Source organism: Coregonus lavaretus, assembly GCF_964263955.1.
Source record: "Coregonus lavaretus genome assembly, chromosome: 1".
In the NCBI taxonomy this organism is placed as follows: Eukaryota; Metazoa; Chordata; class Actinopteri; order Salmoniformes; family Salmonidae; genus Coregonus; species Coregonus lavaretus.
In genome coordinates, this window is record NC_139988.1 from 33,320,541 (window position 1) to 33,331,820 (window position 11,280).

At 43.9% G+C, this 11,280-nt stretch overlaps 1 protein-coding gene across 5 annotated transcripts in view; it reads left to right on the forward strand.

The window, feature by feature from the left end:
* The window catches only part of LOC311129142 (mitogen-activated protein kinase kinase kinase kinase 3-like), an 83,931-nt gene extending 72,718 nt beyond the window's left edge, over positions 1 to 11,213 (forward strand). The window contains exons 15-34 of one of the 5 annotated variants that reach the window (XM_084161439.1): positions 30 to 82; positions 1,157 to 1,195; positions 1,834 to 1,890; positions 2,971 to 3,022; positions 3,373 to 3,541; positions 4,269 to 4,375; positions 4,573 to 4,614; positions 4,794 to 4,878; positions 5,011 to 5,090; positions 5,204 to 5,264; positions 5,579 to 5,696; positions 5,800 to 5,858; positions 6,102 to 6,205; positions 6,469 to 6,640; positions 6,726 to 6,794; positions 6,927 to 7,019; positions 7,304 to 7,374; positions 7,556 to 7,611; positions 7,948 to 7,998; positions 9,678 to 11,213. In XM_084161439.1, the coding sequence (XP_084017565.1) occupies positions 30 to 82; positions 1,157 to 1,195; positions 1,834 to 1,890; positions 2,971 to 3,022; positions 3,373 to 3,541; positions 4,269 to 4,375; positions 4,573 to 4,614; positions 4,794 to 4,878; positions 5,011 to 5,090; positions 5,204 to 5,264; positions 5,579 to 5,696; positions 5,800 to 5,858; positions 6,102 to 6,205; positions 6,469 to 6,640; positions 6,726 to 6,794; positions 6,927 to 7,019; positions 7,304 to 7,374; positions 7,556 to 7,611; positions 7,948 to 7,998; positions 9,678 to 9,765 (1,626 nt within the window). In that variant the 3' untranslated portion in view covers positions 9,766 to 11,213. Of the gene's footprint in view, positions 1 to 29; positions 83 to 1,156; positions 1,196 to 1,833; positions 1,891 to 2,970; positions 3,023 to 3,372; positions 3,542 to 4,268; positions 4,376 to 4,572; positions 4,615 to 4,793; positions 4,879 to 5,010; positions 5,091 to 5,203; positions 5,265 to 5,578; positions 5,697 to 5,799; positions 5,859 to 6,101; positions 6,206 to 6,468; positions 6,641 to 6,725; positions 6,795 to 6,926; positions 7,020 to 7,303; positions 7,375 to 7,555; positions 7,612 to 7,947 lie in introns of all 5 variants that reach the window. The other 4 variants (XM_084161441.1, XM_084161438.1, XM_084161442.1 and 1 more) reach the window with 4 other exon arrangements.
* Positions 11,214 to 11,280: the final 67 nt, after the last annotated feature.

Genomic DNA, 11,280 nt, shown 5'->3' on the forward strand with positions numbered 1-11,280 from the left:
TCATGTAATTTTGATGTGTGTCTCTCTAGGATCTTCAACTGGAGTATGGACAGGAATCTCCAAGCCTAATGGGAGGAAACAAGTAAGTCACTTATTCTGGGTTTATACTTCTGATCCTCCCTCTCTCCGCCTTTCCTCCCCCTCCTCTATTCTTCCTCCCCCTTCCCTATGCTTTATCATCTTTATTCCCTATCTCCCCTCTCTACATCTCCTCCCGTTGTCTCTACAGCTCTCCTCTCTTCTTCTCTCAAATCTCCTTGCCTCCCCACTCTCTCCTCTCTTCTTCACATTCTATTTTCCTCACCTCCCCCGCTCTCCCTTCCTCCGGCCTTGGCCTCCCCCTCCCCCTCTCCTCTCCTCCTGTCTTATCTGTATAAAGGGATTAGCCCGAGCAGATGGTGGTGTGGTACTGAGACGTGGCTTCCTGTCAAGAGAAAGGCGTCTGATCATTTATTCATGACACCTTTCTTGGAACGCAGCTCAGCTCAGAAGAAGTGCGCTGTAAGCACTTTGTGTGAAATGACAGAGACAAAACTCGCTGCTGCTTAAACCATGTGTGTTTAGAATGATCTGCTCCATAAGCAGGATGCGGTGGAATGATAGATGGTTTGTTTTCATAAGAGTGTATGGAATAAATCAGGTGAGAGGATATTGAGAAGCCACTCAATACACCTGTCAGATTTGAGGCACTCTTAATCTTACTTACTTTGATCCCTGAACAATTTATGTCCACATTCCTTCACCCTTCTCTCACTGGACAGCCTCATAGGGTTTATATTCTCCATTTCTCTGTCATTCACGCCCACCTGCATACACAAACACAGTTGTATACACACAGCTGACCTGACAGCTTCACACATCCCAGGTGAGTGTACAGCTTTGAGTAGCTAAGGTCAATGTTGGATGGGTTGTGATATCCGCTCGGCTGGGATGAAACTCACGTACTCTCACACACGCCAACACGCTGAATGTATCTTCTGTGGTTTCCATGTGTTTTTGTCCTGTAGCATTAAAGAATGTCATGTTAACTTAGGTCAGAACCCCCCTCTGAGAAATACCGCCTTTACTCATGTCATGTGCGATTCTGCCGCTGAGTTATTTTATTTCTCCTCTCTTCTTCACTACTCCCTTGTTCATTTCACTCCTTATCTGACAGGAGTCTTCTCAAATCAGTGGAGGAGGAGCTTAAGCAGAGGTGAGTTAGGCCATGCCCTTCAGGGCTCCACCGGCAACTGCTCTGGTTTTTGATTCGCTGACGCGCCCTAACCGTGCCCCCACCCCATCAGCCAATCAGTGTTAACGCAGGACTAATCCAGCCAATCAGTGTCACGCAAAACTAATCTGCTCTGACTGCTGCAGTTATGGTTTGACTCGGCTTTGTTTTGTCCATTGCTGTTCAATGCTTACAAACAGGACCGGCTATGCTGTGTGATCACCAGACACAGTGCACTTCGACAAAGCATGGCTTATACACTGACTTAATCACTTAGTCTAAGCCTTATCTAGTTACGCAGTCTATAGTGAAATCACCCAGCCCTATAAGTAAGATGAGTAAAATTAGCGAAATATAGCATTTAGGTTTAGTTAGCCCTATTCCTATTACGTTTATTTCTATAGCCATGTAGTTCTTTCAACTCTACCTTTATGTAGTTTGTGTTGTTATTTTGTTCTGCTAGTAATGTAGTTGAGGTAATTTCCCCCAGTGTCTCCTCTCCCAGTGGGTAAAAGAAGAGAGCAGCTCTGACTTTCCCTCTTTGCCTTGCTGTGTGTCCCACTGAGCCGCTGCCCCCCCCCCCCCCCCCCACCCGCACCAATCTATCTCCATCTCCTCAGGGGTCATATGGCACATTTAGAGACCGATGAGGATGATGATGGTGATGAAACTCAACAGTAAGTCCTTCTCGTGTTCTAGTCTAGCCGCCCTCTCTGAGGAGTAGGGGGGAGGAGGAAGGCTACCTCCAGTTTCATTCACGCATCTTCATGCCGCATGCCGCACCATCACACCGTGCTGTGCCTTAAGTGCCCTCCTGTTCTCCCTCCCTTACCAAAGACCCTGTCTCCGTCTTTCTCTGCGCCTCCGGTAGCCCTGCTTCCTCCCACAGATGACTTTGAGCTTTGGACTCAGACATGGGTCTTGTTCATTAGCTACATTAAGCAGAACTATGTTAAAGGTTCTGATGCATTTCAGGTTGTTTCCCCTAAGCAGTCTGGCTAACTGTGCTCCCATTTGCTTACATCTGTGAGATGATGAACCGTTGTCATGTTTGGGTTCAATGCTCACCATCTGTGCATCGCCGTGACCCCTGAGCCCTGCCCCCTGCCATTCCTTATCTGTTTCTTGATGTGTGTTCATCATTCTGTGCCACCTGCTTACATGCTTGCTGATCTCAGTGTGTGTTCATACCGCCTGTTTGCCATCTGCTCCCGATGTGTGGTTCTCTCTGCTTGTATCCACACCCCTCTGTCGCCATGGTTGTCTTGGGGTCCGTCCAACCCTCTTGGTTTAACCCTTTCCACCTGTTTAACCCTAGTGCCACTCTGAGGTTTGTGTTCTCTCATGGTGACTTGAACTTGTGACTCCATTTGATTGGTGCCATGTCTATGTCCGTCATGATTGAGGGGTTGATAGTGGTTACTGATTGGATCATACTGTACATACACATCACATTGGGCCTTCTGGATATCCTGTTCAAGGGAATGCTAACATTTTGTGTCAGTTGTCCTGTCAGTTGTGGTGTTTTCGGTGGTTGACGGACGCCTTTTGTTGTCATGTCCAACACTTGTCTGTTGTCTAACACTGTGTTGTGTGATATTAGACACTCCTGGGTTTGTAGTAGTCGTCTGTCACTGTTTGTCACTCTGCAATGTGACACTGTGTTAACACTTTTTTGGAAAATATGTTTTGTAACTGTCTATGTGGAACCTTGCCACTGTCTAACAAACCTAACCCACCTCAATCTCTCCCTCAAGCAAACACAGCACCATCATGAGGCCGAAAGTCCCACCCCCACTGCCCCCCAAGGTAGGACCACTAGCATATTATCATACTGCAGCGTTTTGGATCACAATCAAACAGAGACTACTATTTAGTGGAAAGGACCCTCAAGCAAAATTCAGAGTTGCAAACACCAATATTTTCTCTCAAAGCTAATTTAAACTATTGATATTAAATGTTTTATTTGTAAGATGGGAAACAGAGGTTGACAAAAGAGTAATAATAGGGCAAGCATTAATCAACCTCTAGAGATTGTTGTCAACCTTTTGTCTGTTTTTCTCTCTGTCTGTCTGTCTGTCTCTCTCTCTCTCTCTCTCTCTCTCTCTCTCTCTCTCTCTCTGTGTCTCTCTCTCTCCATTTTCTCTCCCTCCCTCCAGCCCAAGTCCATCTGTCTGCCCCAGGAGAGCCCGTCCCAGGGAGAGGATGATGGAGGGGGGACCATCAAGCGCTGCCCCGTACCTGAGAGCCCTGCCCGACCCACCTCCTCAAACGTACCCCCACGCCCTCCACCCCCACGCCTGCCCCCCCACAGACGCAGTAGCCTAGGTAACGAGAGCACACAGAGCCAGGCTGGCTCAGAGCCTGAGGGGAATGATGATGGGAGCTTTAGGCATTTCTGGGAGTGGCTTCATGCCCCGCACACAGAAGAGGAGTTGGAAGAGGTGTTGGATGGGTTGGAGGAGGATGATGATGAGGAAGAGGAGGATGAGAGTAAGGCCGGCCGATTGGTAGCCCCATAGCCTATCACCCTTCCCTGATTGGTTGTTAGTCCCATCAATCAGCGTCCGTAGTCTCGCGCCACCTCCCCATCCGTCCTTCCCTTCCTCCTTTCTTCTGTCCATCTGTGGATGTACATAGTGCAGTGTTGTTGCTGCAGCCATGTGACCCTGTCTGTTACCAAACGCCTGCCTCCTTCTCCCATTGTTGATATCACATGTTCACATGAAGCAATCAAAATGTAATCGAACTCTGAATGTAATCAAGCATTGGGAATGTGATGCACCATTCTCAGTCAGTGTGTTCGCATGGTCAAATCATTTAGTTTGATTACTGTTGTAATCCTATCAAAACATATTCCATTATTGATTAGTAGTGATTAGATTTGAGCATATACTGTATGTGTGTACATCTGTCAGTAGAACACTTACACTATTGATCTACTGTATGTCTAGAACTCTCACGCACATACACACAGTAGAACACAACACACACACACACACAGGCATGCACACACTCACCAAGATATGTGTAATAAACATGTTTCCCGCTGCAGGTAATGGATTGAGCTCTCACCAGAATGGAGAGAAGGACAGTGCTACTGAGAGGCAGTCCACCATGCCCCCTAGTGTCCCCATACGGAAAGACAAGAAGGACATTACGGTAATGCCACCTGATCCCGCACACTCACCTTATTAACAGTGACATTTCAATACATTCCCTTTTCTTTCACACTACGGCATCACCACACGGATCATTATTAAAGCTATTCATCAGTGACCATTCATCTAAAACGAATGTAGTCCAGTGATCATCGACCTTATCTGTCTCTCTCTGTATGTATCTCCCTCTCTTTTCAGAAGCCTATCAGTAATGGCCTCCCACCCACACCTAAGGTCCATGTGAGTATGATGCCTCCTTCTCTACAGACACACCATGAACTTACTGAAACATTATGAACCAAAGTCAAATAGGGGTTGCCCCCTAAAATTAAGCTTTCAAGACGAGAGCTTTGAAGAAAAATGACTATTGTGTTTGGCTTCCCTCCAACTTTCCAACCTCCATTCTCCTTGCTACTTAGATGGGGGCCTGTTTCTCCAAGGTGTTCAACGGCTGCCCGTTGAAAATCCACTGTGCCACGTCCTGGATCAACCCAGACACCAGAGGTAGGAAACTGGGAAAACAACGTAGTTTCACTTTTTACATCTTTATTATCATGACTTATTACATTAATCGTTGCCATTAAGATTATTTGGATTAACATGACTAATAGGCTCTTTCTTTTGTCTTTGTTTCAGACCAATATTTGATATTTGGTGCCGAGGAGGGAATCTACACTTTAAACCTGAATGAACTGCATGAGACGTCAATGGAGCAGGTTTGTTCTGGTTGAAGTAGCATCTGGTTCACAAGGTTTTATTTCTTCAGTGGAGGATTCTGAATGTTGTTATCAAATCTTCAACGGCTCTCTCCATCCCCTTCTGTCCCCAGCTCTTTCCCCGGCGATGCACTTGGCTTTATGTTATGAACAACTGCCTGCTCTCTATATCTGGTAAGACTATCTTGGACCTGTAGTGTCTTACCTTGCTGTTTGTTCTGTATCTAGTAATGGTTTTGCAGTATTTGACGTTTCTCTGCCAAAAAGGTTAACATTGAAGAGAGGTACTTACCTTTAAAACCTTGTCTCTGGAAAATTTGGAGGCAGGAATTTCTGTTTAAAAGATGTCTGCCCTTTCTGAAAATATAATCTTACCATGTGAAGTGTGTTTTGGAGGCAGACCTTTTCCCTTTTATTTTCTGTGTCATAAATTACCCTTTAAAGGTTTAGAAGTCTAGCTGAGAATATTATTTTGATATTGCTTTCAGGAAAAGCCTCCCAGCTCTACTCTCATAACTTAGCTGGTCTATTTGAGCATGCCCGGCAAATGCAGAAGTTACCCATGGCCATTCCCACACACAAACTCCCAGACAAAATGATTCCAAGGTATGATATCTGAGGCCTTTTCATTCATTTGGGTTTGAACTTGGGGGTGGGGGTTTAGGGGATACATAGAAAACTGATTTCTTGTTCCTTATGATCCTTATAGAAAGTTTGCCATATCCAATAAGATTCCAGACACAAAAGGGTGCCAAAAGTGCTGCGTAGGTGAGTGCTCATGAGCGTGGATCACCCATACGAAAATGTATGCACACACTACTGTAAGTTACTTTGGATGAAAGCGTCTGCTAAATGTATTATCAACTGCTGCATGGCATCATTCTTGACTTACGGTACAACTGAATAAGAGAAGTTGAGGATAGTTCTGAATAATGCACAAGACATCATATTGATAGAATATAGTTCAGAGAAAGATTGTGAGAGACCTTGAATGTGTTTGTTCGTGTGCAGTGAGGAATCCATACACGGGTCACAAGTACCTGTGTGGAGCGTTCCAGTCCAGTGTGGTTCTGCTGGAGTGGGTGGAGCCCATGCAGAAGTTCATGCTTATCAAGGTAAATCAGTGTTTGGGTCAGTTCAGGTCATTCTGGGGCGAACAGACGATTACTAGCCCACGCTGAAAGGGGTTAGAATGGGACCTATCTTGTTTGGATCAACTTAACACAGTCCTGTTTAGAAAGCTCATTCGATTAGCTACAGTAGCATGCTAACGTTGCTTGTCTCTAACAGGGTTCAAATTATTCATGTCATTACATAATAATGTGTAATTTCTTGTGTAACAGGATGCTTAATCTATCTCATCTGGTCTCTCCCGTAGAACATCGACTTCCCCCTGCCCTGTCCTCTGGAGGTGTTTGAGATGCTGGTGGTGCCGGATCAGCAGTACCCGCTCATCTGTGTGGCCGTCAGCAAGGGCACCGAGCTCAGCCAAGTGGTCCGCTTCGGCACGGTCAACCCCAACTCAACCTCCTCCTGGTTCACAGAGGCCGGTCAGTGGAACGTGGTCACAACGACGATGATGATGATGATGATGATGATTGATCCTGATGATGAGTTGTTTTTCTGTCCACTCAGATACGCCCCAGACTTGTGTCATCCACGTCACCCAGTTGGAGAGGGACACCATCTTAGTTTGTCTGGACAGTATGTTTTACCTCCCACCATCCACTGAACTAACCCAAATAATAATTGTATTCTCAATCAAAGGAGAAATTCCAGCTTGTGCATATGTTACTGCAACCATTATGCAGACCATTAACTATTTTCTGTGATCAGGGTGTATAAAGATAGTGAACCTACAGGGAAGGTTGAAGTCAAGCAGGAAGTTGTCTGCTGAGCTGACGTTTAACTTCCAGATTGAGGCGATAGGTACGTTTTCATAACCACGGCATTCACACTTCTACCCAGCCCAAAGAAACCAAAGACAGGGTTCTTATTTTTATATAATTCTTTATTTTTTATTATTATTTTTTATTTTTTATTTCAAAGACAGGGTTCTGTTGTGCTAAAGTTGGATATTTCCATCTAATGTGTATAGATCTCTATGCAGAAAGATAATTCGATATCCTGAGAATGTTTTTCCCGTGAAGCATTTATCTCAGCTCCTATCTGTGCTTTTTATGGTTCAGTGTAACACCCACATGTCTTTGCAGTGTGTCTCCAAGATAGCGTTCTGGCATTTTGGAGGCATGGTATGCAAGGGCGGAGTTTCAAGACCAATGAGGTAAGCTGAGGACGTGTAGGTGTGTGTATGTCTGAAAGGAGTTGTCTGTTTCTTTGTGTACACTGAGGGTAAAATAAATGCCCTGTCCCATCCCGGTCCTGTTTATAACTAAAAACCATTTCATTCTGTTGTATGTGTTTGAAAATGATCTAAAGTGTTCCTTTGTCTGTCTACACCCCAGATCACCCAGGAGATCTCTGATAACACACGGATCTTCAGACTGCTGGGATCTGACAGGTGAGTAAGGGGGTCTATGATGCTCAAGGTCACCTTATCTGACACACCTGTCTCAAGACATACTTACACACACTCACATACTTTGACCCCTTTCATTTTTACGCTGGCAATGATATTTTAAATATATATTTGACTTTTAGCTGTTTCACTTTTACACTGTCAATAATATTAACATGGATGTCGTCGTGATGCCCAGTTTGTTTTTTAATGGTCTACTGCAGTAGTATATAATCCTGATTGCCTGAAGTCTTTGTGGTTAGTTGTTGGTTGTGTTAGTTGTTGGTTTTATGCATGCTTGCTTGTCTCTTAATGGCTTGTTTGATTTTGTGAATGAAGAAACTCTCAGCACGACAGTTCAGGGCAGGAGGGAGCCGCCAATCTGCCCAGGTATACTCACTGCTCCCTGGGTCACTCCAGGCCTCGCCTAGCTTACAGGCTTTCTGATCTATGGATGTCCCCTGTGGGGACCCTGGATTTCATCCCATCTGTATGAGTGTGTGTATGAGTGTGTGTGTGAGAGTGTGGGTGCGTCCTGGGACTCTAATGCTCCTATTTTGTATCCCACCCATTGGTTTGGTGTTTATGATGCCATCTTCTTGTTTTTAAGACATTTGGTAAACACACTTTAAAGTCCAATTGTCCACTGTTTCCAGAATTTATTAAATATTACCTATAATTCATTAAAATATGAGTGAAATAGTTTTCCTTCCCAAAAAATTGTCATTAAGTATGTTAAAAAGCAGTTTTTCTGTGATTTGAATGGTGTGGGCGTATACCGGTCGTTAAAAATATAGGCCTCCCGAGTGGCGCAGTGTTCTAAGGCACTGCATCGCAGTGTTAGCTGTGCCACTAGAGATCCTGTTTCGAGTCCAGGCTCTGTCGCAGCCGGCCGCGACCGGGAGACCCATGGGGCGGCGCACAATTGGCCTAGCGTCGTCCAGGTTAGGGGAGGGTTTGGCTGGCAGGGATGTTCTTGTCCCATCACGCACTAGCGACTCCTGTGGCGGTCTGGGCATTGTGTCAAGAAGCAGTGCGGCTTGGTTGGGTTGTGTTTTGGAGGACGCATGGCTCTCGACCTTCGCCTCTCCCGAGTCCGTACGGGAGTTGCAGCGATGGGACAAGAATGTAACTACCAATTGGATACCACGAAATTGGGGAGAAAAAAATATAGATATTAATGCGAGTATACCACTGATTTGCCAGCTCATCCTCAATGAGGAAATAGCAAGCATTTTTTTAGTGTTTTTTTCCCTCCAAGTTATGCTTCTGCAATATTAAAGCTGATCTACCCCCTAATAAAGAATACAAAAGTTATGCTTTGGCAACAAATTAGTATAGGATTATTCAACAACATTTTGTTGGGTATGAGTTAACAGAATATTAACTTTTAAAAGTTAGATTTTCACTGGACAGTTACTTTAACACATCTCCCTCGATGTTGCCCCCTGCTGGATTACTCTGGTAACACCTCCTACTGCGAATAAACCTATGATCGAGGAAAGGGTACTCTGGTGGCCAGTGCATGGAAGTGTCAGGGTTTCTTTTTTTTCTTTTATTTAGCCTTTATTAAACTAGGCAAGTCAGTTAAGAACAAATTCTTATTTTACAATGTCGGCCTACCCCGGCCAAACCCTCCACTAACCCGGACGACGCTGGGCCAATTGTGTGCCGCCCTATGGGACTCCAGATCACAGCCAGTTGTGAAATAGCCCGGGATCGAACCAGGGTCTGTAGTGACGCCTCTAGCACTGAGATGCAGTGCCTTAGACCGCTGCGCCACTCGGGAGCCCTAATTCATATTCATAGAGTTGGAATGGATGCTTGGCAAGCTTACTGTTTTCTTGGGTCAGTCAACTACTTTGTTTCAGCACTTTGACCTTCTTAACACATATGGAATTTGTCAATAGGCTTGAGTAGGCTATTGGTAGGATTTGGGATGGTGTCTGTTGGTGTGTGAAAATGTGTTTTCTGTTTGTGAGGCTTACATTCGTAATCCTCCTGGTCCCCTCTGGGACATATACTAGCACAGTGTGAGTCTGAACTGAACCTGGCCTTGTGTGTTTCAGAGTGGTGGTGTTGGAAAGCAGGCCGACAGACAACCCCACAGCAGCCAGCAACCTCTACATCCTGGCTGGACACGAGAACAGCTACTGATCACATCCTGGGATCACAAGTCACTACAGACAGACAGACTACTGCTTTAGCTTCCCAGAAGACTGATCCTTCGAGGGTCAGCGTCCAACTTGCCTCTTACTTCCTTTAACACCTTTATTTATTGTGGCATGTAACAAAGACCCGGATGACTTCTCTATGATTTCATTTTAAAACGAAGTGTTGCCATCACTGCATCTTAACCCACACCACACAAGTGCTTAATTGACCTCTATTTAATTGTAAATATAAATGTAGTATTTTTTCGCAGAAAGGGAACCTGGCTACTCCGGGGTTGTACACTAAAGACTGGTCATGTAGATACGTGTGCATAGGTGTTCTGTACCGGTATGGAGACTGTAAAGATTTAAAGGGGTGGTTCAGGGGGTCAGTCTGAGCACTAAAAAGGACTTCCTGTTCTCTGATCATTAAAAATGACTTCCTGTTCTCTGATCATGTGATGAGGGACAGGATTTTAACCCCTCTCTGAGGTTTGGCTAAGTGTGAGCAACAAGGAAGTACCACTTACTGGTAATGTCATTCTGCACGCATCGTCATCCCAAATGTGGGAACTCCCTTTATAGTTTGCTTTGAGAAATATCTAATGGGAGATCAACAGTTTAATTCTTAGCTTCCATTTTTAACTCTGAGATGAACATTTCAAACTGTTTTAATTGCAGGCTTACCTCCCAGCTTAGTTGTATGCTTTTTTTAATACTGTGGAATCACTGGTGTTAAAATTTGCACAAAAAGGTATTTGAAAAGAAATGTGATGTTGTATGTAACTGTGTATGTGCGTGTAAACTTTAAGTATACATACATATGTTCTCACAAGCTGTGACACAGGGGTTGCATTAGGATATGTATAATTATTATAGAACACTCACTGAACATTACTGAAATACTATAATGAGACCGTGGAGGGAGAAATGTCAAAGGTCAAACACTTAAACAGGCTCCAGCGGTACTGTTTTAATCACCACAGTTTCATCATGTAATTCTCAATGATAATATCGATCATATACACTATAGTCAAATGGAGAAAACAAAACATTCCTTACTGTAGGGCTCAGTGAAGATGTAAAAATAATATAAATGTTACATTTTTTTATGTAATGCCAAAATGTGTTCTCGATTTATGGCCAAAATTAGTACAGTGTCTCTACCTCGTGCAATGTTAGGAAAAAAAAAAAGAAACGAGTTGTGTAGAAGAAGAAAAATAAGTAAAAACACTACAGGATTCATGTTGGTTTTAATTTACACAGTAAAAATGTGTACAAACTAACTCTTCCTTTCTGCCGCATTACCATTTTCATATTGCAATGCACATTATATGTATATAGTGTAAAATAAAATCTGTTGGTTTTACATACTGTATAATTGCCTATATTTTGTTTCAAATGTGTAACAGATTTATGAAACAAGTTAACGCATTAAAAGAAGGAACTGGAGACTATTGTGTCTGTTTGTCGTAGAGAAATATTGATGGAAATGCAAAATAAATGTTGAATATGTTTC